Here is a 25,922-nt window from a genome sequence, read left to right as displayed (position 1 = left end):
GGAGGCGGGAGCGGGGTGGCGAATGGGAAGGGGAGAGGGCAGCAGGAGCAGAAGGGGGGGGCCGCAGGGGAGCAGCGGCAGGGAGCAGGGTCAGACCGGCGGGAAGAAACGGCGCAAGAGCGAGCAGGAAGACCAGACAGCAGGGGCACAATAAACAACACTAGCGGGCAGAGATAGGCAAAGGGGGAAACGGAAGCAGCAAAGAGCGGAGCCTCAGCCTCGAGGGCAGCTGCGAGCACGCGGAGGAAGAGCGAGCAGGAAAACTAGACAACAGGGGCACAAAACAACAATAACGGGCAGAGATAGGCAAAGGGGGGAGCGGAAGCAACAAGGAGTGGAGCCTCAGCCTCGAGGGCAGCAGCGAGCAGGCCGAATCAGCAGGGGGCACCGGGCGCACTCAGGGGGGAGCCGCGTGGCGCGACCGTCACTGGCCAAGGACAGGTCAGGTCACCGCTCACCGTCGCGCGGCCAGATCCCTAAATAGCCAGTGGGAGGGGGGAGCAGCTGGGAGGCGGGAGCGGGGTGGCAAATTGGAAGGGGAGTGGGCAGCAGGAGCCGAAGGGTGGGGGGGCGTAGGGGAGCAGCGGCAGGGAGCGGGGTCAGACCGGCAGGAAGAAACGGCGCAAGAGCGAGCAGGAAGACCAGACAGCAGGGGCACAATAAACAACACTAGCGGGCAGAGATAGGCAAAGGGGGAAAAGGAAGCAGCAAAGAGCGGAGCCTCAGCCTCGAGGGCAGCGGCGAGCACGCGGAGGAAGAGCGAGCAGGAAAACTAGACAACAGGGGCACAAAACAACAATAACGGGCAGAGATAGGCAAAGGAGGGAGCGGAAGCAACAAGGAGTGGAGCCTCAGCCTCGAGGGCAGCAGCGAGCAGGCCGAGTCAGCAGGGGGCACCGGGCGCACTCAGGGGGGAGCCGCGTGGCGGGTGGAGCGACCGTCACTGGCCAAGGACAGGTCAGGTCACCGCTCACCGTCGCGCGGCCAGATCCCTAAAGGGAGCGGGGTCAGACCGGCAGGAAGACACGGCGCAAGAGCGAGCAGGAAGACCAGACAGCAGGGGCACAATAAACAACACTAGCGGGCAGAGATAGGCAAAGGGGGGAGCGGAAGCAACAAGGAGTGGAGCCTCAGCCTCGAGGGCAGCGGCGAGCAGGCCGAGTCAGCAGTGGGCACCGGGCGCACTCAGGGGGGAGCCGCGCGGCGGGTGGAGCGACCGTCACTGGCCAAGGACAGGTCAGGTCACCCTGTGGTTATATGTTATGTTTTTTGTTACAATGTATGGCAAAATCTAATAAAAGAGTTATTAAAAAGGAAATTGAAGATTCCATTTCCTGTTGCGATGAAATAGTTACCTTTTAGAAACTTTGAATGTGTTTCTTTTAAAGACAGCATTTGTAATCACTTGGCTTTCCAGGATATAAGTCATGTTTTATTATTTTACCCCACCCTGTCTGATGATAGAGCAATATTGCTGGTACTGCTATTTACTAGATATAAAGATATAACTTTGGAAGTGGTTTATCTCCCTTTAATATTCCATTATGTTCCTTTGATTTGGTATTGTGTTTTTAATTAGTTTGTTGACTTTTAAAATTGTCTCAGCACTTTATTAACAATTGGATTCATAGTTGGTTAATACTTTCCTTCTTTTTATTACATGATTTTATTCTGTTTAGATATTTAAGTGTTGTCTTTCTGCAGTTAGCTAATATCATTTCATAAATAAATACATACTTAAATTCCTTTCAAAATGTGATATTCAGGTTTTGTGAAAAGCAAATGAATAATTATTTATATACATTTGGGAGGAGGACATTGCAGCTGTGATGCCCATTGCAGTTGATCATTTATCCTCTTGGCCCATACACCCAGCGCCGAAATGGAAAGATATTGTTCAGCTAAGTACAAATTTTTAAAGATGGATGGGTAAAACTCTCACAATGTAAGAGAGGAACTAGCACAATGAGATATACCACATACAATATCCTAGAATGGCTGTGTGCTGGCTCTAGCCCCATTCAATTATTAGCTGTTGGAGCAGCGTAATTTAGGCTCCACCCTTTATGCATTATAATTATACTTTATATATTCATATGCGACATTCATATACAATGTGTGACTCAATTTTTTGTGGTGCACCGGAAGGGGAATGTGTGCGGTTCTGTAAGCGAGCGAAGCAGGTGAGGCAAGCGGTGCGAAGGGAGAGAGGCCACAGCAATGCGGAGGTTACGGAGTGAAGCGTGGTGCTCAGCTTGGGCAGCGGATTGGCAGCGGCAGAGAATGGCATGAGACAGGGCAAGTCACGATCCCAGGTCTGCGCTCCTGCTACACTCTGCCCTGCTGAGGCATGATAGGCACCCCGATCTGCCAGTAGCACTAAACAGCACAGCCTCAGCTTGTGGAGAGCGGCACCAGTGGGGGTGGCACCTTACTACTCTTGTGGCTGTCGCTTGCGGGAAACAACGTTTACAACGCAACTTTTACAACGCACTACCATTACAACGCAACTTTTACACCGCAACATCCATTACAACGCACACTTTTACAATGCAGTCATTACAACGCATGACACTACAACGCATACCACTACAACGCATACCATTACAACGCATACCATTACAACGCAAAACTTACCATCCAATACTTACCCTACTGTTGCACCCCCTGGAGTTAGAATAGTAATTTTAACCCCTACACTATCCAATATTTTCCCTACTGTTGCACCCCCTGGAGTTAGAATAGTAATTTTAACCCTTATACTATCCAACACTTACCTTAATTGTAATGTAATGAAATGCGTTGTAATGGTATGCGTTGTAAATGTACTATGCGTTGTAGTGGAATGCGTTGTAAAGGTATGTTTTAAGAATTCGTTGTAATGGTATGCGTTGTAAAAGTGTGCGTTGTAATGGATATTGCGGTGTAAAAAATGCGTTGTAAAGGTATGCGTTGTAAAAGTGTGCGTTGTAACGTCATACATCCGTCGCTTGCTGGTCGATTGCTAGTCTGCTCTGCCTCTGCCTCGCCCAAGTTTGGGTGCTCTTCTCTGGCCTGCCCACTGTGTTGCCAGGTTTGCCTCGTTTGTCCGGCTTGCTGGTCTGCTCTCTCCCTCATCACCATGCTCTTTCTCCCTCACAACTATGCCCAAGCTGACCCACTGCCTTGTTAGCCCCCCGCTGATACTTCATGCCTTACACCTGCCTCCTGAGCTCTTACCTGGCTCTTGCCCCGGCACTTTGCTCCTGGCACTCCTTGGTACGCCCAGACTCCGGCTGAGGTCGTAACAGCAGACAAGGCAAGGCTGGGAAGAAGAAGAGGAGGAGGGATAGCGGGGTGGGTTCCCAAGCTGCGGCGGTAGTAGCTAACAGTTGCTGAGCGTGAGCCCAGCTCCCAGCAAAAGCGTCCCCCAGCTAGGTCTGGGTGCCGCTTGCAGGGGCCTGGTGTGTTCCCGCTTGAGCGCCCTCGCTCCCCCAGTGCAAGACAACCTGAAACTCTGTGGATCCCTCACTCAGGAGTGATCCATTATCATCAACTCCCGCCACCGCTACCTTCAAGGAGGGCATAGCAGACCAGAGAGCTCTGAGGGGGGCACACCTGCCAGTGACATGCCCCTCCCATCCTTCTGCCTTACACCCCGATCTCCCCGTCTGGTCCCTATTACTTGAAACTCATACCTGCAAATAGCTGCTAACAAAGGCAAGCCATCTAAGAAGAAGTGCATAAACACAACAAAAGGGACCTGACATCACTCACTCGAAAAAAACACAGAAACAATAAAAACAGAGCAGCACCAGAAGCAGAACGCAACTGAACAACCGGTTCATAAATCGGAAAGAAAATTAAGAAAGAATCAACAATCAATAAGGGACAGCAATAGAACAAAACCAACGTCAATGCCAACAACGCAATGAGGAACGAAGAGCCCACATTAAACCACAGACTCCAAAGAGACTCAAACTGAAGCCTTTTTTGGGCGCAGTCAGCTTCTGTGCTAGCTGGAAACTCTCACACAGGATATTTGAGAGCTGCAAGTGTAAGTTCAAGGACGATCGCACACTTGACTCAAGGAATGCACAGGGACCACCAAGGAGAGGAGCACTGAGGAAAACAAAAACAGCAAGAAGCCAAACACCACACTCAAACAAAAAGAATACACAAGCAGCTATGGGACACAAGACAATGGAAGCAAGAGGTTGCTCAATGTCTAATCATTGTAAGAAACAGAAGTACAGCACACTGGACAGAAAGGTAAAAGATATGTTGGAAAAACCTGAGGAAATTAACCAGACTCAGAGCCCGGGACCAGCGACGTCTCAGAACTTAATACATAAATACTTCACTAGGAAAAGGAGAGGTTCCCAACCTTTGCTGACGGAACCGCCAGATGTAACGTCCTGGCCTTCCCTAGCCCCGAACAATCAAAAGAGCAAAGCCGGCAAAATTGACAAAGGCAGTCTCTCAAAGACAGAAATGTTGGAGATGGCGGTAATGGCTGAAATGGCTGGAATGGCTGAGATGGCGGAGCTGGCCGAGATGGTCGAGCTAGCAGACATCGACGTAGGGGAAATTTGCACTCGAAAACCTGCGAGGGATAGAGCAAAGGACTATAACAATATAAGGAGAGCGGGGATCACCCAAAAAGTTCCAGAGAAGTGATCAGGTGAGGAGCCAGAAAGAAGAAAACGTAAACATAAAGTCCCAACACATATCAGGCATAGGTGCGAAAGCAGTGACAGAAGCCATTGAAATCTCCTCAACAATGTTTGACGAAGAAGATAACATGAAGGAAGTTATGGAGGATATAGAAGAGCAATGCCAGAAACACACCATGCAAATGGAGGGGTAAAATCTGGTAAGGAAGCATAACAGGCACCAACTCATAGTGGAAACGTCAATCTCCAACCCAGAGAACTATGAGCTTGATAGACAACAAAATAGGGCAGAGAAAAGGCCAAAACAGACCTGTTTGACTCCAATAAGCAACAACGGGCTGGGGCTTTGGGATCAATCACTAGGCTTGGGCCCAGCCAATATGGCTAGCAAACACAATCAGAGAAACACTGAAATGAAGACAGGTCAAATGCATCCGAATTGCTATCAGTCCTTAATAAGGGAGAAAGCCCCAGAGCAGATCATAAACACAATAAATACTTTTCTATTAGCGGCTATCAAAGCACTTACCTGGCAATCGCATAAATTAGAAATACAAGTTGCACTGACACACATGCTCAGAGCGTACTTTCAATTGATACAAAGATTAAAGCACTAAACTCAAAAATTGACTGTCTGCTAAATAAGAGCACCGCAGGACCCGCAAACAACCCAAATGATGCCATAATTGAGAAACTAACTTCACTCCCGGATCTAATAACAACATTAATAAATCAATGCAAATGTAACCATGAAGGAAAATTGCAGAACGAAAAGCCTACCACACAATCAGCAATAAAAAACAGGAAGGAGAACAAGCCATCAGACAATGGGTGCACACAATCAGATCAAAAACGCAAGAACCAAGCAGGGATAAGGTCTGCCATGCAAGCATGGGGCTTCCACACCCCACAACCACAAAACCTCTGCAGTCAACCAATAAAGGCCTGGAGTGCAACCTGACACCTATACAAGCCATAGGCGCTCAAACCAATGAGCCAAAACGAGAGGAGAAAACAACACAATTGTCACGGAGACAAAAAAAGAAATGCGCAAAGCAAAGAAGGCCAACAAAAGAACAATCAAAGCACAAAGAATTGCTCAAAAAGATCCACAAATGGAAGCACCGACCAAATTAGCAAAGCAAGAGGATAACACATAAGCAACTATTCTAGAAGCTCCAAAGACATACCCCATTTTCCTTACAAGGGCACACACCGTACGATCATCCGATGAGGAAACAAAACACAGACTTGCCAGGGCAAGAACAAAAATATCCGAACAATCAACAAGCGTTTGTCTGCAAATGCAGCAAGGAGTATCGGAAAAAAGGGAAAACTTTACCCAGACAGCGCCACCAAGCCTCCAGCAGACCATCCCCTCCACACAAACAGTTACTGATAGGATCAACAGAGAAGTCATTATTTTGAGAAGCCCTTGCACACAGAAACATGCAAACATTACACCTTGCAGTGGAGTCAGGGAGAGGTACTGTTGTAATCTAATTAGGAATGTTACTATGTAGAATTTATGATGTCATAGAATGTAGGAACTGGACTGGTCACTTTTGCCAGGACTGCTGATCTAACAGGACTGTTGATGCTGAGTGGTTACTTCTTGTAAATAAAACGACACTATTTTACAATCTTGTGGAGAGGACTATCTTTATTACACTGGCGACGAGGGACCCTGCTTGATTGGGGACAAGCATTCTCAGGATCAATTCCCCAGCGATTTTCTTATGGACTATTTTCATCCTTTGGAAATGTTTTCAAAGCTTGGAGTATTTAATTACCATTGGATTACAACTATTGTGGTTTTTTTACAGTGGGACTTGCCACTGCTGTGGAGGCTTGGATTTCAACATATGCTTTGGAAACATTGGGACTTTGCTGGCAATTCCAAGGTTTGCTTTGAAACCTCTGGAACACTGCTAGCGGGAAATAAAAAAAAACAATACCAGACGACTATTTGCCTCGAGTTTTTGTTGACAGGCACACTGTAAAAAAGAGCAAAGGTAAGATTACTTTCATATTCATCTTTACGACACGGTTTGTGACCGTTTTCTAACCGTCTCGACGACATCTTTCAGACAGCGGTGGTGTTCGGTATTCTACTTCAGATCGCGACCTGCTCGCTCCATGGAGAATACATCAAGAGAAGACGAAGACGTCAGATCGTGAGAAACGTCACAACGCGAGGTCACACAACGTAACCTTGCGTGACTGCCATTTTCCTTAGACTCTTGTGCAAATAACGCTCTAAGAAATGGGGTCATAGTTGTGTACTCCTGCATTAAGCTTTTCACTCGCAAATATATTATTTTTGAAATTGATTGGGACAAGTAACACTACAGACTGTGAGTATAACGGGTGATTTTATGTAACTTGTATTTTTTTAACACGTGTACAAGCAGTGCTCTGGAAACTCATTAGGAGTTAACTTCACAAATAACGCTACATGCAGTGAGTTGTTTATTCATTTGTGAATGTGACAGACAGCAAGTGACTAGTTATATTTATCCTACACTTTGGACTACGGTGACAACATTCTTTGTTTTATTTTGTTTTTTTCTCTTAATTACCTCACTAGTAACTCTACGTACAGTATAAGGTTTATCTACTTGTGAGTACGACGGTCAACAAGGACAAGTGACTGATTTCAACTACCTTACACTTTGGACTACGGTGTTTTTGTTTTAATTAGTTTTTTTTCTTTCGTTCCCACACTGAATAATACTTTGTAATTCAGTTATATATTTCTTGATAAATCCATACCCAACCTGAAACTTTATTAGAATTTTAAAGTATTACGTTTTCCATTCTAATATTACACAATATCTTAAGTTCTTAGATGGCTTCATCGACAAGCATGTCGCAACCCCCAGCCTTCCTTTCTGAAAAAGGTGAACCAATTCTTCCCTGGAAAAGGTGGAGAAATGTATTTGATTCTTACATTGTGGCAATTGGAGAAGAAATATTTTCAGCTTTTAGAAAACAAGCTATTCTGTTACATAATTTGGGTGTTGAGGGACTGAATATTTATGACCGTATGGATCTTATTAGTATTGGCAATGGAAAGGGTGAACCTAATGATGTAAATGAAATGTCCATGACGATGTTAGAGAGATATTTTGGTGCTCGCATTAACGTAGTTAATAAATGCTTTACTAGAATTCAAGGTTCCAATGAATGAGTGAAGAGTTATGTTGCTTTTCTTAAAACTTTGGCACGGACATGTGTGTTTGGCGATCTTTCTGACTCTTTAGTCAGAGATCAATTGGTACGATGTACAAATAGTACTTCTGTGCAAGAAAAACTTTTGTCAAAAAATCCTACATTAGTTGAGGCTGTTGCAATTGTTGAAGGTATGGAAAATACTTCTTCCTGGGTTAAAGAGATGAGGAAGAATCATGAAGATAAGAAAGAGGCATCTAGTGATATTCAAGCCCTCACTGAAACTGACAACTCAGAAAGTTCAGAGAATGTAGCTAAAATTTCTCCGATTGAGAAATCAAAAATTCCGGATAGAGACTCACGCATGCGTAATTCTTCCAAGGGTTTACCTATTAAATCTGACCGTGAAGTTCGTTCCAATTCCACCTCCTTTGGTAGTAATGGAAATGAAAAGAATTCTAAAGATTCTCCTAAACCTTTGTGTTTTAGGTGTGGGAGCTTTTCACATTTCTCAAATTATACTCATTGTCATGCCAGGGAATCAATTTGCATGAAGTGTAGTGTCAAAGGACATTAGGCTCTAGTTTGTAAGTCTACTCGCAACCCTTAGAAAAATACTGAAGTTGTACATACTGTGATTATGAGTGTCAGTGATGATAATGGGGATCACTGACATAATATCGAGGGACATAATATCGACTATCAAAAATATCGGTGAGAAAATATCGACAGACAGAATATCGAGTTTGTATCTACAAACAGGTAAGTACAAAAATATCGAGTACAAAATATCGTTTACAAAAATATAGTTTAAAAAAAATCGACTTTATTAAAAACAATGTTAAATTAAATTAATATTAAAAATTAATTACTAAAATATACTTAAAAATACTTAATTTACCTTATAATAATTAAATAATTAATGAAAGTTATAAATAAAAATTACAATCATATTTGTTAAAACATATATATATATATATATCAAGTACAACTTGCCCTCTGCATTGGGAAGGCACACTGCAGTGCTCGGCCATCCAGCTATAATGTGCTTCCTGCTTTCTCCTCTCTGGTAGTTTATAAGTTTTGCCGACGCGTTTCTGGGCACCACGCCCCTTCTTCATGGGCTCGGAAAAAAGCACACCTGATTCCTGCATGCGTTAGCTTTATTCAGCAGTATATTTTCCAAAGCATTGTGGGATTTTGAGTTCTGCATTCAGGTTTGTTTCTTTGCAGTCTTCAAGTGTGCCTGTAAATTCCAAATTAAAAGTTCATTATTTACTCTGAGTGAGTTCCAGAGGAATACAGGCAGGAATATATGCATTGATGAGCAGTGCGCTGTATTTCGTTCGGAAAAGTTCTGAACTGACAGCCTCTTACAGCCCGTGGGTGGCGTGTCCTCAGGCTGCAGATGGTGCTCTTCCCCACGGCCGGGCCGCCGCGTAGACATCAAGTACAACTTGCCCTCTGCATTGGGAAGGCACACTGCAGTGCTCGGCCATCCAGCTATAATGTGCTTCCTGCTTTCTCCTCTCTGGTAGTTTATAAGTTTTCCGAACGAAATACAGCGCACTGCTCATCAATGCATATATTCCTGCCTGTATTCCTCTGGAACTCACTCAGAGTAAATAATGAACTATTAATTTGGAATTTACAGGCACACTTGAAGACTGCAAAGAAACAAACCTGAATGCAGAACTCAAAATCCCACAATGCTTTGGAAAATATACTGCTGAATAAAGCTAACGCATGCAGGAATCAGGTGTGCTTTTTTCCGAGCCCATGAAGAAGGGGCGTGGTGCCCAGAAACGCGTCGGCAAAACTTATAAACTACCAGAGAGGAGAAAGCAGGAAGCACATTATAGCTGGATGGCCGAGCACTGCAGTGTGCCTTCCCAATGCAGAGGGCAAGTTGTACTTGATATATATATATATATATAGTAGCATAATATAATTAAATAATATACAATATTATTACCGTACGATAGCGGAAATGTTAAAATTACTATTCCCACTCCAGAGAATGCAACAGTAGGGAACGCGTTGTATAGCGTAGGGATAAAAATTACTATTCCCACTCCAAAGAGTGCAACAGTAGGGAAAGCATTGGATAGCGTAGGGGTAAAAATTACTATTCCCACTCCAGAGAGTGCAACAGTAGGGAAAGCGTTGGATAGCGTAGGGGTAAAAATTACTATTCCCAATGCAGAGAGTGCAACAGTAGGGAAAGCTTTGGATAGCGTAGGGGTACAAATTACTATTCCCACTCCAGAGAGTGCAACAGTAGGGAAAGCGTTGGATAGCGTAGGGGTACAAATTACTATTCCCACTCCAGAGAGTGCAACAGTAGGGAAAGCATTGGATAACGTAGGGGTACAAATTACTATTCCCACTCCAGAGAGTGCAACAGTAGGGAAAGCATTGGATAGCGTAGGGGTACAAATTACTATTCCCACTCTAGAGAGTGCAACAGTAGGGAAAGGGTTGGATAGCGTATGAGTACAAATTACTATTCCCACTCCAGAGAGTGCAACAGTAGGGAAAGCATTGGATAGCGTAGGGGTAAAAATTACTATTCCCACTACAGAGAGTGCAACAGTAGGGAAAGGGTTGGATAGCGTATGGGGTAAAAATTAATATTCCCACTCCAGAGAATGCAACAGTAGGTAAAGCGTTGGATAGCGTAGGGGTAAAAATTACTATTCCCACTCGAGAGAGTGCAACAGTAGGGAAAGCGTTGGATAGCGTAGGGGTAAAAATTACTATTCCCACTCCAGAGAGTGCAACAGCAGGGAAAGCGTTGGATAGCGTAGGGGTAAAAAGTACTATTCCCACTCCAGAGAGTGCAACAGTAGGGAAAGTGTTGGATAGTGTAGGGGAAAAAATTACTATTCCCACTCCAGAGAGTGCAACAGTAGGGAAAGGGTTGGATAGCGTAGGGGTAAAAATTACTATTGTCACTCCAGAGAGTGCAACAGTAAGGAAAGGGTTGGATAGCGTAGGGGTAAAAATGACTATTCCCACTCCAGAGAGTGCAACAGTAGGGAAAGGGTTGGATAGCATAGGGGTAAAAATTACTATTCCCACTCCAGAGAGTGCAACAGTAGGGAAAGCGTTGGATAGCGTAGGGGTAAAAATTACTATTCCCACTCCAGAGAGTGCAACAGTAGGGAAAGCGTTGGATAGCGTAGGGGTAAAAATTACTATTCCCACTCCAGTGAGTGCAACAGTAGGGAAAGTAGATAACATAATTATCAATTAATCAATTTAATAAAATTAATTCTCAATTAAAAGTTAATTAATTACCAATTAACAGTTATATAACTATTAATTATAAATAAATAACACTACATTAATTAACATATTTAATTAATTATAATTAAATTACTTCCCACCCTATTCCCCCAGAAACCCACAACCCGCTACAAAAATTAAATTAGTTAAATTAACATAACTATCAATTAATCAATTAAATATAATTAATTAACAATTAAAAAGTAAATAATTACTAAATAAAAATTAATTAACAATTAATTAGAAACAAATACCAATAAATAAATTAACATAATTATCAATTAATCAATTAAATAAAATGAATTGGCAATTAAAATGTAATTAATTACAAATTAAAAACTAATTAACAATTATAAACAAATACCAATAAATTATTTACATATTTAATTAATTATAATTAAATTACTTCCCATCCTATTCCCCTATAAACCCACAACCCGCTACAGAATTAAATTACGCAAAATGTAATTAACTATAAATTCATTAATTTAACTACATTATAACATAAATAAACACTTTTAACACATAAAAGACACTATAAAAATTCGATATTATTACATTTTCGATATTTTTATTAACCTATATTATGTACTTTGATATTTTGACTATCTATATTTTAAAATTCGATAATACATTACTTACCTTCAAAATGATATTTTTGATGTCTATATTCTGTCCATTCGATATTTTGTCCAGCCTATATTTTGAACTCAATATTATGTCCATTCGATATTTTGTAGTCGATATTATGTCTGTTTACCGATAAGGGTGAAGTCAATGCAGGTAAAGTGTCCGTGCCTGAATGTAATATTTTAGTAAATGATTTTGATTTTGTTATTTTAGCTGATTCTGGTTCTCCGTTTACCATGGTAGGCAACAAGCAATGGGTTGAGATAGTGGGCTTGGACAGTATTATACTTTCTCCTCCTGACATCAGTCCAGTCAGCTATGGAGGTACAAAAATTAATGTCCTCGGTTATGTTGAGGGTTGTATTCAATTCAAAAATAGAGGTACTGTAGGTAAGATATATGTAGCTGAGAGAGGGGACAATTTGTTGGGGTGGAGACACTAACGTGATCATGGAATTATGTTAAATCCCAATGCCAAAGATCCTAAAGAGCAAGTCATGTTGGTGGATTGTGAGAATGACAAGAACGTGTTAGAAGATCAAAATGGAGAGTATTTCAAGAAATTTCCTGAGGTCTTTACTGATAATTTAGGCTGTTTTAAGGGATTTGAGCAACAAATTATTCTTAAGGAGAGTGCCATAACGTGTGTGCACAAAGTAAGAACAGTACCAAACATGATGATGGAACCACTCAAGACTAAGCTTGAGAAGCTATTAAAATTGGGACTTATTGAAGAGATAGAAGCGTCTGAATGGTTGGCCCCCATTGTTTTGGCCCCAAAGGGTGGTGGTACCAGTGTCAGAATGTGTGTAGATTTGAGGAGTTTGAATGAATGGATTTGGGTGGACCGTCAACCCCTACCCAATATCTCTGAGTCTCTCAGTACACATAAAGGGGCTCGTGTGTTTAGTGTATTGGACTTATCGTCCGCATATCACCAGATCCCTTTACACAAAGAGTCGAGACATCTTACTTCATTTGTGACACCTCTGGGAGCTTACCACTTCCTAAGGATGCCTTTTGGGTAAGCGTCAGCAGCGGCATGTTTCCAGAGGATCATGAAAAAGGTTTTAGGAGGCATAAGCATCATTATGTTTTTCCAAGACGACATTCTTATTTATGGGAAGGGTAAGGCAGAGCATGGTAAAACTTTATTCAAGGTCTTGGAAAGGCTGAGGGAAACAAGTTTAACAGTGAAAAAGGAAAAATGTCGTATTGGTGTAGAAACGGTTTCATATTTGGGTCATGAGATTTCAGGTGAAGGTATTCAACCAAAATTGGAACTTGCACAAAGTGTTGTGAATGCTCCCATGCCAAAAGAGAAGGAACAAGTAAGGTCATTCCTAGGTCTGGCTGAATTCTATTCTAAATTTGTACGAGGATTTGCTCATGTGACAGAACCTATTAGAGCACTACTTAAAAAAGGATCACATTTTTCTTGGTCTGATGAAAGTCAGAGAGCTTTTGATGTAATCAAATCTGAAATTGGGAAAATGCCTAAATTGGGACATTGGGACAAACTATTTTTGTATTGAAAGGGAAGCTTTGAGTGTATTTTGGGCTGTACAAGATTTCAAATTTTATCTTTGGGGAATTCCTTTTCTAGTGAGGACAGATCATCATCCTTTAGTACAGATTTTTTTCATGTGGACACAGTGAACATATTACACCAAGAATCAAGCGCTGGAGTGAAGGTTTACAGGAATATAATTTCCGAGTACACTATATACCGGGGTCCAGCAACAAGTCTGCTTATTGTCTCTCTCAACTACCTGCAGAGGAGACATCCATTGCAAATGAAATTGAGAGTGTGTGCTGGATTGCTGAATCTACTTTGTCGAGTGATGAGTGGTCATATGGTGTGAATAAAGATGACGTTCTGTTGCCACTGAAATTGTGGATTAATCAAGGTTGGCCAGAGTATAAAACCTTAGATCAGGAAATGAAAGCATACTGGTCTGTGAAAGATGAACTTTCATTCATATGTGGAAATCTTATGAGAGGAGACAGAGTGGTTCCGCCAATTGAATTTAGAAACAGAATCATCAACACAGCCCATGAAGGTCACCTTGGACGGAGTTGTACCAAAGCTCGAGTAAGGGAAAGATACTGGTGGCCTGGTATGGATCACATGATATAGAGTGTTGTCAAAGATTGTGTAACATGTGCTGCCAGTGACAAATCGCATGTTCTTAGTCGTGCGCCATTATCCCCGGGTGAGGTTCCTAATCTTGTGTAGTCAAAATTAGGATTGTACATCATGGTGCCTTTTGATTTGTTGCCGTCCTATGAGCGTTTTGTTATTTTGCTTCTTGATTATACTTCGAAATGTGTAGTCACGAAGTGTGTCCCTTCTGCAAACACTAGGACTGTTATAGACTTTCATAAAGATGTGTTTGTTTCTGAAGGCGTACCGAAGTTTGTAGTCACCGACAATGGTGTACAATTTGTATCACATGAGATGTGTGAGTTCCTCAAAGAAAATAATATTGTTCGTCAGAAAACAGCATTGTATACACCCCAAGCAAATGGCTTGACTGAGAGAATGAACCGGATTTTCAAGGATTGTGCCTAACGTGCTCTTGATTCTAGAGTTTCATTTACTAATGCCATCACACAAAGATCTCCTTTATAAGCCTTAAGCGGTAGAAAAGCTGTCTCAAATTGGATCCTTCTTGGTTGCCTGAATGTTCTAGTGCAGACATTTCTGAGGAGGCAAAGCATTCAAGAATATCAGAGTATTAACGCAAATATAAAGTCAGTTATGACTCCAGAATGCATGTGAAGAACAAGAAGTGGAACATTGGTGACAGGGTTTTAGTGAAGAATCCTAAACATACCTTGAAGGGTAGAAGTACTTTCATTGGTCCTTTCACAATTGTTTCCATTAGGAAAATTTTTGTAAAGGTCAATACAGGATGTGTGTGGAGTATGTCTAGATTGGTGAATTGTTTGAAAGAACCTAAGGATATACACAGCTCTGCGGATGGTGATTATAATGTTAATGAGAAACACAATTAAGGGAAAAATTACTGTGCTGGGAAATTAAGAGTTTTTCCTCAAAGTTATCGGAATATGCCTGTGAAGTACTGAGATTATGTTCTGGATTGATTCACATTTCTATTTTACTTTGTATTTTCATCCTGTATTCACTCTGGAATTTATTGCTTTCATTTTAATTATTTCTTTTGCTATTTTATTGTTGTTATTTTTATGTAAGGGAAATGTGCTGTAATCTAGTTAGGAATGTTACTATGTAGAATTTATGATGTCATAGAATATAGGAGCTCGACTGGTCACTTTTGCCAGGACTGCTGATCTAACTGGACTGTTGATGCTGTGTGGTTACTTATTGGAAATAAAACGACACTATTTTACAATCTTGAGGAGAGGATTGTCTTTATTACACGTACACACACAAGAAGTACAATAACAGAAAGAAATGAACAGACCATCTTGGACAGGCCAGACTTGCGAACAAGTGGATGGCTCAAACCATCAAGCTGGGAACTGCCAGAAGCAGGAAATTCCAAACACTCATACAACATACGAATGCAGATCATAAGCAAGCCGTGGCCAATAAACTATAGGTACAAGGGAACAGGGCTTATCATTCCGCATCAAAAACTGATTACCCTGAACCTGTACACACTGAAACAAAGGAAAGGGTAATCAATCGGTCAGACACCCCATCAGTGAAGGGCGCAAACCTGGAACATCGCATGATTTTGTTACCTTCTACTTTAATATTCACTCTGGAATTTAATACAAAAGGGGCATGGGATATATTAAACAGATCTAATATTTTACAATTAACATATAACATACCATCTCTATCCTACCTCAATCCGGCACATTTCATTTCAGTCAAATTCCAATGTAACCTAAACAATAGCAGAAGAGAATCTACACTAACCGAATGGCAAAGTGACTCCGATGTCCAGAACAGGAGAGCAAACAATCTAAGGTTTGGGGCATAGTAATCAACGAACCAGCAATAGAAAAATATCCACATGTGCTGTCAGGGAGGCAGCCCACAACATCACCCTCCGAAGGACCAAACACAATCTTAAGAGGATCCCAAAAAACAATCTGTCCTTCCTTGGGGGATGGAGGGACACAATCAAAATCCTTGTGTGTAACAGTAGAAAGGAAAACCTTAGGACAGAGTAAGAATTAACAAGCATGAATCCGGAAAAACTTGAATGGGCTTGGCTCTCCACAGCCCTTACGACTAAAGGGCGATCAACTCTTTAGGAAAGGAAATGGAAAACAATGAAAAACATCAATTTCTAAAAGAAGGTCACCACAGATTGTCAACTGGAACGTGGCAGGTCTTTACTCCCTAACAACAGATGAAAAAACATTGGACTTCTTAAACATGCCAGACATCACATGCATGCAAGAAACATGGTCGACTGCTCCCATACCTATCCCAGGGTTTCAAATAACCATATACCTGCACACAAGAAAAATTTGTTTGGAACACCAATTGACGGCCTTGCAATTTATGTTAAACTAGAACTATAAGTGGAAATCAAAGAATGGTCAAATAACAACTGGAACCTACAGGCAGTTAACATAAGTAGCTTAGCACTGGATGAAATGCCCAAGTCAATATCTTTGATAAACTTATAAATAAATCCACAAAGAGACACAAAATTGGCCATAGTTAAGAACATAACCAAGCTTATAAAAAGATTCATATATGAACATCCAGGAAATCAGTACATAATGGCCGGCGATTTTAATACTCGCGATTTGGACAAAGTCGATATATCCCTAGGAGGCCGTGAAAGAACTCTCGTCCAAGCATGCATCTGCAAATTTGATACTGGTCAGCGGCACTAGCAGCTCTGATAGGGGCACTATGATCCACATTTACAGAGATACATCGATCTTGGACTATATATTTTTAAGTAGTGAGCTATCAAAGATGTGCACAGCGTTCGAGGTACATCGGAGGAACGAAAGAAATCACTATCCAATCAACATAGACATTAGTCTGAGCACAAAGGTCCATAAAATCTGCAATCCAGCCGGCCACAAGTATGAAACAAATGTGGGCCCACTCATAAAAAGAATCAAAGAGGGGCCGTCGCAATGACCAATTATAAAGATTGGAAACATTCCATTGCAACTGGCCAATGGCCCCATGAGGCAACAAAGACTCGGACAAACCAAATACTTTTCATATAGAACATCTGAAGAACCTTTTAGAAGACACAGAGGACAGCACCATAAAATCAACTGGGGTAGAGGTACTAAAGGTACCAAGTAATTGCCATAGTGATGGGCTTCCAGGACCGAACGGCACACCGGGGATAATTTTTAAAAACAACCGAACATTCTGGTCCCCAGTGATGCTCAATCTGTTCAACTAATGCCTTGGCACATCCGCCATACCGGAAGCATGGAAGGGCTCGATCCTCTACCCAATATATAAAAAGGGAGATCCAACACTGCCTGAAAACGACAGGTTAATTGCACTCCTCAACGTAGATAGCAAATTATTTGCAAAAATTCTCTGAAAAGAACTAGAGCAATGGATTACAGACAATAAAATCATACCACCCTATCAGGCCCAACACATCAACTCTCAACAACATCATTGCTCTTGCCTAACTGGGCTCAAAGCCGCGTAAAAGAAACACTCCATTATATGCCTGCTTTGTCGACTACAGTGCGGCCTTTGACGACGTTGACCGTAACATCCTGTGGAATAAACCGGCAGGATGGGACATCCCAAAACAATTGCTTGCAGCAATTCCAGCCTTATACATGGATACACGCACTCACAGGCACACCAGACGGTTTTCTCAAACAGAGGCTTAAAGCAGGGGTGCGTACCTGCCCCTATATATAGCGGATCTAGGAGAAGAGCTATTAAAAGGCAGAGCATTTCCACCATCGTTAGAACGGACAAAATTCCCAATAATACAGTATGCGGACGACTTGGTCTTGATGGATCTGACATGAATAGGAATGAGAAGGGCCCTGGGCCTAAAATGAATCTATTAAGCGCAATGGCCTCCATATATAATTAACTATTACTTCCAGGTGAGCCTGACAGACCCTGATTCCCTGCGGGTTGCCCTTATGACATTGTTCTTGGACAAGACAACTGCCTGGGTGAAGTACCTGGAACTAGCCACTTCAACATTAAATCTGGATCTAACATCACTGATGGCTCTCCAATTTAGCAAAGCCCAGCTAAAAAGCAAAGTAAAGACACAAGCTAAGAAGACCTCGAGGGATCTGGATTTAATCAAGGCAAGAAGCATTAGACGTGCTGAGGAGCTTGTAATATCCCACTAAAGCTTTCTTTGCCAACCATACCTTAGAGCAGCAATTGGAAAGCACGTATTAAAGAACGTTTTATCATTTCGGCTACTGACTACAACCATTAGGGAGTTTAGGGCATACTGGCATAACTGTGCACAAGCACAGGAACAATGTAGACTGTGCAATTACCACTCCGAATCAGCTGCCCACATTTTATGGTGCTTCGTAAGCTTATCACATCAGAGACGCAGGTATCTGAGGTCTATCCTTATGCAACATTAGATAAGATCATGCAAGGAAGCACAACTATTCATATATACATCTGTCACTCCAAAAGACCTAGCACAGGTCAGTAAATTCTTCGCGGAAGCAGGCAGAATACTACGAGAGTCTGGATCAATTAGGGGGACTGATAATTGCACAAAATCTTCCATGGAGCCGCCCCAGTTCGGCATGACAGTACCCAGTAGAACTGCAGCACTTGGAGCTGACACTTTTATAAACCTGCCTGTTCGAACAAGCTTACACATGCTGATTGCTAACCATTAAAAGACTTAGGTTGCATCCCTCTTCAAACACTGAGGAACTTGCACAGATTTTGCACAGATTTTAAATGCATCACATTTCCTTTATAGTTGATCCTATTATTTCTGTCTGCACGAGCCATTCGGAGAGACAGAACAACTAGCCTGGCTAATCAAATAACCATATCATCCTTCTCGCCACCAGGATCTGATAAAGAGACACTCAAAAAAGGAACCAATCCGAGATGGCGCTCTTAATTTCCTGTTGAAAGCTTTACTCATTGCTGAGGCTGAAGCCAGCTTCTTTAATCACTATCAGCTTCATGGTTCTAACATTGTCAAGCTTCTGCTGACAATAAACTCTTTTTATTGTGTTTTATGTTTTATTGCGATAAATGATTGTTAAGGTTTTAATTAACAAAACAATAAGGGGTCTATTATAATGTCGGCGGATCGGCCGGCCATTATTCACTGCCTGCATGCAATTAACCCCCTGCCATATTATAACGGTGGGGGGTACCCCCGGCGGATGGGAAGACCGTCCACCGCTTTTCTGCCCGGTCGACGAGTCAACCAGGCAGAAAAGTGTTGGTTATGGTGGCGGTGTCTACTAGACACCGCTATCCATATCACAATGAATGTGGGAACCAGCCTTTCCGTGGTGGCGTTGCCGCCACTGAAAGGCATGCGTTTCTCACAGTTGGGGGCCCGTTGCGGGCCCCCAGGATGTTGGGGCGGTGGGGAGGGCACATGGGGGTACCTATGTTAACCCCTGCATTAGCATGCACAACATGACAGGCACCGGTGCCTGCCACGTTGTGCATTCAAATGCACAAATGCCTTTTTTGCATTGCAGCGGGTGCTGCTGACAGCACCGCCCGCATTAATGAAAACAATGCGGGATGCTCCCACCAATGTGGCGGGCGCATCCTAATTGTGTATGCTAGACCGCCGCACACATAGTGGGCGGTCTCATTTCACAATGCGAAGTCTGCCCGCCATCGTAATAGACCCCTAAATGTTGATATTGAATCAATTTTATTATCGTGTGGGATGTATTTAAACCAACTGATAGCGTGTAATAATTGTAGTAATTAGGAATCAATGCATAAACATACTTGGATTGATTCATTCACTTATGTAATCTTGTTTGTGTATCCATGTTTAATATTTGTTCCCATTATGAAGGTATATGTATGTATAATTGTATAAACAAAGTTCATTCCCTTCTGAGTACACTTGATTACAGGCCTCAATTGAAGTATATTTTTAACCTTGCAAGTAGGCTGTTTCTTTCCTTTTGCAGGTACGTTATCATGCTACTCATAAGCTAGAGAAAGACTCATTGTTAGTATTGGACGACTGATAGAGAGCAAGCTGGCATCTGACTTGGAGAAATAATGGTCAACGGAGGCCTTCTGCTTATCACGTACCCGGCTAGAGGGGGTGTTCATGGTTGTAGGCAGCAGTCTCAGTTTCGATGAGATGAGAAACTTAAGGGAGTGTGCTGATGCCTTCTACAGTCAACAAGTTAGTTGGTTCCTGGTGACATAAGGGCAGGTAAAGATGTTTTTGAAGCTACTGTTATTTTAATTGGTGCTTCCATAGGAAGTTAGGCAGACTAGTATCGTGATATCTTTATCTAGATCAACTCTGGTGATCGGATCTAGAATATTATTCGAACCACATGTGGTTGGAATAATATTCTAGATCCGATCACCAGAGACGATCTAGATAAAGATATCACGATACTAGAACTGCAACTAGCCCTCTCGGAACTAGCACCTAACAAAGCAGCAGGTCCGGATAAGATTCCTCTCGATCTGTATAAAATCTTAGGCGGAGTTATTACACCATATTTGCTAGATCTATGTATAGGTATTCAGGGGAATGGTAATACGCCAACATCCTGGAAAGAAACCAATATAGTGATATTTCCCAAGAAGGGCAAGCCTCCAGATCTGCCCACCTCATACCGCCCAATTTCCCTGATCAACTCAGACTCGAAAATTTACGCGAAGGTCTTAGCCAACAGGCTCAGGAGGGTTATAGAACACCTGGTCTCCCCGTGGCAGCATGGCTTTATACCCCATAAAGGAACCACGGACCATACCCGTAGGGTTATAGCATTATTTGACATCATGGCTGCAACGGGGGGCCGGATGTCTATGATCCTCCTCGACGCCGAAAAGGCTTTTGATCGAGTCTCTTGGAAATATCTTTGGGCAGTATTAGAGTATAACAACTTTGGGGTTGGTTTCATTAAATCTGTGCAAGCAATGTATCAAAATCCAATTGCTAAAATCCAGTCTATGGGTCTCGAATCTGGAACACTCAACATCTTAAGGGGTACGAGACAGGGTTGTCCCTGCTCCCCGATTCTGTTTGCCCTATACATAAATCCCCTGGTCTTGAAGTTATTGGCGAGTGTGATAATAAGACCAATTACTATCGGCAAGCATGAAACTAAGATACTCGCCTATGCCGATGACGTGGCGGTTGTAACATCAAACCCCACTGAGGCAATCGAGAATATAGAGAACATTACCCATTCTTTCGGTACTATGTCTGGATATTCTCTAAACCGTGAGAAAACTGTTGTTATATGCACTAACAATATTATATTTAACGATTCCAGAAGGGCACCCAACGCAGTATATCTAGGCGTATCTATCTCTCCGCAAATAGAAAACATTAATAAACTTAACTATGACCCCCTCCTTTGTAATATAAAAAGAGACCTCATGAGGGTCAATAGTCTCCATCTATCAATAATTGGTAGAGTAAATTTTGTTAAAATTAATATCCTCCCTATGATACTCTATTTGTTTAGGGCAATCCCTATAATTGCTGAGGATAGGATGATAACGGCCCTTGAATCACAAATTTCCAAATTCATTTGGGGGTATGGTAAAATAAGGAGATGTATGAAACATCTATCACTACCGCAGAAAAGAGGTGGTTTGGGTCTTCCAAATATAACCTTTTATCTATGGGCCACTCTTCTCCAAGGGATGTCTTATCTATTGAATATAAAACCAATCAGTAACAGTTTAATTGGTAATGGAATCCCCACAATATATGAGCTAGCTGTGGGAAATAAAGCAAAGGGACTCCTGCTGAGGCAGCTCGAGCCTTCTTATTACAAGAAGGTCAAGTTTAAAACTATTAATAGTGCCTGGAGGGTATGGAAAAAAGTATCCAAACATATGAACATTCCTAGGATTAATAAACACACATCCCTATGGCATTCTTTTTTGCTCTCTAGGCAAGTCAATGATGACATTGCTAAGAGGTGGGAAAGCTTGGGAGTACTAACGGTCGGTGACTTTATGGATCCCGACCCTCGGGTTAGGTTCACTAATCTTCAAATTAAATTCAATATCCCGGCCTCTGACCTCTTTAAGTATATTCAAGTAAATACAATCCTTACTTCAAAACTTTCAGATACTTCATTGTTTAAAATTTCTTTGTTTGACCATATAGGAAAGAAAACATCAAGGATATGTACAGTATACGAGTTAATAATGGATCAGCAACAGGATGACTTGGATAGAACAGAGTCACACTGGGCAACTGGATTAGTCAACCCAAATGTTGATATCAATAAGGTTCTCTCGCTCAGTGCTGGGCTATTTTTAACAGCTGCCCTGAAGGCCCAACTTTATAAGACTGTATATAATCTATACTATACGCCGGCAAAACTGTTTGTGTGGGGGAAAAGAGCTGATGATAAGTGTCCCAGGTGTGGCACAGGCCCGGCCCACTTGCTACATATGTTCACTGAATGCCCTAAGCTAACTTCGTTCAAAACAAAAATATCTGAATTTTGGGAGGAGATATTTGGACATAAAGTTTCCATGTCCCCTACCCTCTATGTTCTGGGATATGACAACACTTTAGGGCACAGTGAGGAAGAAGAAAGATGCTTGTTTTTGGGTATGGCGGTATACAGGATTATATTGGCTGCCCGATGGAAAGACTCCGAGCCCCCTAATTTCCAAATTTGGCTAACCCGCTTCTTAGCGATATTTAACCAAGAAATCGCAATTTATTCAACAAAGGGCAAAAAGTCTAGACAACGGGGTATTCAACTTTGGCAGCCTATATCCACCTGGAAAGATGGGTTTTAAAAACTAGTTGCTATTATACCCTCCCCTGTGAATATGTGAATATGTGAATATTTATGCGTCTTTTTCTTTTTCCTTATATGTATCTGCATTTATATCCCTGATTGTTATAAAATTTTAATATTTTTGCAAATACTCTTTATTTCTATATGCATTTTGAAGTTGCTAAATAAAAAATAAAAAAATAAATAAAAAAAGGAAGTTAGGCAGACTTCTTCCGATTCTGATCGCGAACTGATCTCTCTCTTGTTGGGCTTCCCCTGAAGTGTGAAGCTTTATGTGGAACCCTCTTTCTTTTCCAGTGAAGTTTGATTTCATGCTGACACATTCTATGCTCGCTGAATGGGAATTATTTCAGTAAATCGGTTCTCTATCTATGATTAGAATGGAAGGGACAAGTTTATTTGTGGAATGCCTGTTTGTGACCATGTGCTTTATTCTTGTTGTGGTTGTTACTGTTTTGTATCTCATATTAATAATCCGTAACATATTGAGAAATTTTAGTCTCCAAATCAAATTATTGAATCTTGGGAATATAACCATATTTTGTCCATATACTGGGCTAATAAATATTCAAAAAATGAAACCCTTTAATCTTAACATGTGATTTCTGGTCCTTATTGTGGAGTCATATTGGCTTCACAAGATTGAAAGGTATTTCTAATGATTCCTCCCTTACAGCGCTTCAAGTCAACGAACAAAGGTCAAAACGACCAATGGGGAAATATCTTCACTGATGTTCCAAATAAATTGAGATGTAAGTACCAATGCATCATTACCGTCTTGAAGAAACCCCACTTTTTCTCACCTAAATTTGGGAAAGAATTTATCACTCACTATGGAGCAGATTTGGTCCTTCTAGATTAAAACCCTAACTAGAGTTACCTAGAGGTGGTAGCCACTCCACTTTAAACTGAAGCTTTCAGATAGAGGCAGTGTGAATAATAGTAAATTGTTACCAGGAGGTAGTGGCTGTGCGTGAACATTGATTTGCTGTCTGATGGTGATTAATTAATAAAATTATAATTGTTTTTAATGAGGGTCAATATATGACATTTAAATATCACACCGACTAGTGTGTACTGCAAATTGTATTGGTTCGGAAATCGCAAGACAGTAATTTGCTTTGTAGGAGTTTAATGTATTTATATGTGTGTAATTTCCCATAATAGGTTTTAACCAAAAGCAATATCGTGAACTTGAGTGCAATTATCTGATACTGAGAGCTGAATGGATAAAGAAGATCAAACCTGTATATCAGGTACATTACTGTGAACAAGATCAAGCAATCTGCAAATGCTGGGTTTGCTCAGTTGGTCAAGGTGGACACTGCAACTTGCCAAAAGGGGTCACTAGAAGCCTAACAGTTGCATGTAGGGCCTTTTGTAGTGACCTTTGCTGAAATGGGTGCATTCCAGAATTGAGAGTCCCATAACCCACATGAATTTGAGCTTGAGAATCACATGATGGTGGAAGCCATGAGTAATCAATGCATGAATCCTAAATAACTGATGATGTAAACACCTGCTGGTTCATCGTTTTAATAAAATATGTAAGAACATCAACTGCACATTGTCAGAAACCTGGATGTAGCTTTTTCTTGAACATGTTCCTTAGAGCTTCTACTATTTCCTTGTTCCTCAGGGTGTAGATGATGGGGTTGAGCAGTGGTATTAGCACGGTGTAAAGCACAGACAAGGCTTTGTTTAGGCTTAGTGAATGTCCTGATTGTGGAACCACATACAAGGCAATAAGAGTCCCAAAGTACATGGCCACCACAGAGATGTGGGAACTGCAGGTGGAGAAAGCCCTGTGCCTCCCAGTGCTCGAAGGGATTTTTAGTATGGCTAGGATGATATATAGATAAGACACAATGATTAGCAAGAATGGCAATGAAAATGTAAGAAAAGACATAATTAACACTTCCATCTGTAACACAGAAGTATCTGAGCAAGTAGCATTCTGGACAGGTGTCAAGTCACAGAAATAATGGTCAAGGTTATAATAACCAGAGAATTCTGACTGGCAGAGTAAAGTTGTACACACTATAGAAAAGAAAAATCCAGCTACCCAACAACTTATTGACAGCAAAACACATAACCGATGGTCCATAAGAACGGTATAATGCAAAGGATAGCATATGGCAACATATCGATCATAAGCCATTAGTGTTAGAAGAAAGCACTCAGAAGTAGCAAACCAACCAAAAACAGTTAGTTGCGCAATGCAACCACTAAAGGAAAGAGTGATTCCTTGTGGTAAAAGACCTCCCAGCAGAGTGGGAGCAATGTTTGTGGAGTAGCAGATGTCCAAGAGTGATAGGTTCCGAAGGAAGTAGTACATGGGTGCACATAAATGCTGGTCAGAAGATACTGTGACTACAATTAAGACATTTCCTGTAACTGTTACCAAGTACGCAATAAGAAAGACCAGGAAAAGGAAGGGTCTTAGTTCTGGAAAAACCTGGAATCCCAGGAGATGGAAATCTGTGAAGTTTCCTGTGTTGTGCAAACATGTTGTGTTGGCTGTCCTCATTACCTATGAGAGAATTAAGATTATACTGTTAAGAAACTTTAGAAATTTACTCTGTATATTCATTCAGGTTCAGATCAAATTCATCACAAGTTAGTGAAAGGAAGACAGCGTGCATTGCATGGATAACAATTAAATTTTTCTGGAACTTATGGATAGTTTCTTTTTAAACAAATAAGCTATTTATTTTTACAAGTTTTCTAAATTCTGTACTTGATTCCAATTACTTTCATTTTTCCTGGCTATTGTTACCCAAGGGTCAGGACTCAAAGATCCAGTCATTTTATCACCTTCAACTCTTCCAGCTGGAGTTGTGTGCTTACCCTCCACCTTCTATTTATAATCCAGATGAGTTCCCAGGAACTGCTGGTTAGGCAGTGCATTTTTCATTTTTCAATGTCTATCAAGGTACTCAGGTGCAGTAGTGTTAGAGATTGGATTGTGGATCAACCAAAATATGTTAAAATGTAACCCAACCAAAACAGAAATCGAAATTGTAAACAAGACATCTGGCCATACTCCGTGGACCTGTGACAACACTAGTCACCTAATTTAAGATTCAAAGGGTTATAGCAGAACCAAACTCCCTCTTACGGCCAAGACCTTTGCAAAGAGCAGCAGCAGCTTTTTAAGTGGGAGGTCTTGAGATGTCTCTTGCCATTTCTTTCCTTCCTCGTAGATTTGCAGAGGTTATGTTTTTG

The 25,922-nt window shown here is 41.5% G+C and overlaps 1 protein-coding gene across 1 annotated transcript; it reads right to left on the bottom strand.

Annotated features, from left to right (window-relative positions):
• Nucleotides 1-24,264: 24,264 nt before the first annotated feature.
• Nucleotides 24,265-25,224, bottom strand: LOC144752746 (olfactory receptor 11A1-like). Its single transcript, XM_078640603.1, has one exon. The coding sequence runs from the start codon at nucleotides 25,222-25,224 to the stop codon at nucleotides 24,265-24,267; it is 960 nt and encodes a 319-aa protein (XP_078496729.1).
• Between the last annotated feature and the right edge of the window lie 698 nt (nucleotides 25,225-25,922).

Source organism: Lissotriton helveticus, chromosome 5_1, assembly GCF_964261635.1.
Source record: "Lissotriton helveticus chromosome 5_1, aLisHel1.1, whole genome shotgun sequence".
Taxonomy (NCBI): domain Eukaryota; kingdom Metazoa; phylum Chordata; class Amphibia; order Caudata; family Salamandridae; genus Lissotriton; species Lissotriton helveticus.
The sequence above is the reverse complement of the archived record's forward strand: the minus strand, read 5'-3'. Positions and strand labels throughout refer to the sequence as shown.

Bases quoted from the DNA above. Each gene is read 5' to 3' on its own strand.
- LOC144752746 (XM_078640603.1), bottom strand. From the start codon at position 25,224: ATGAGGACAGCCAACACAACATGTTTGCACAACACAGGAAACTTCACA.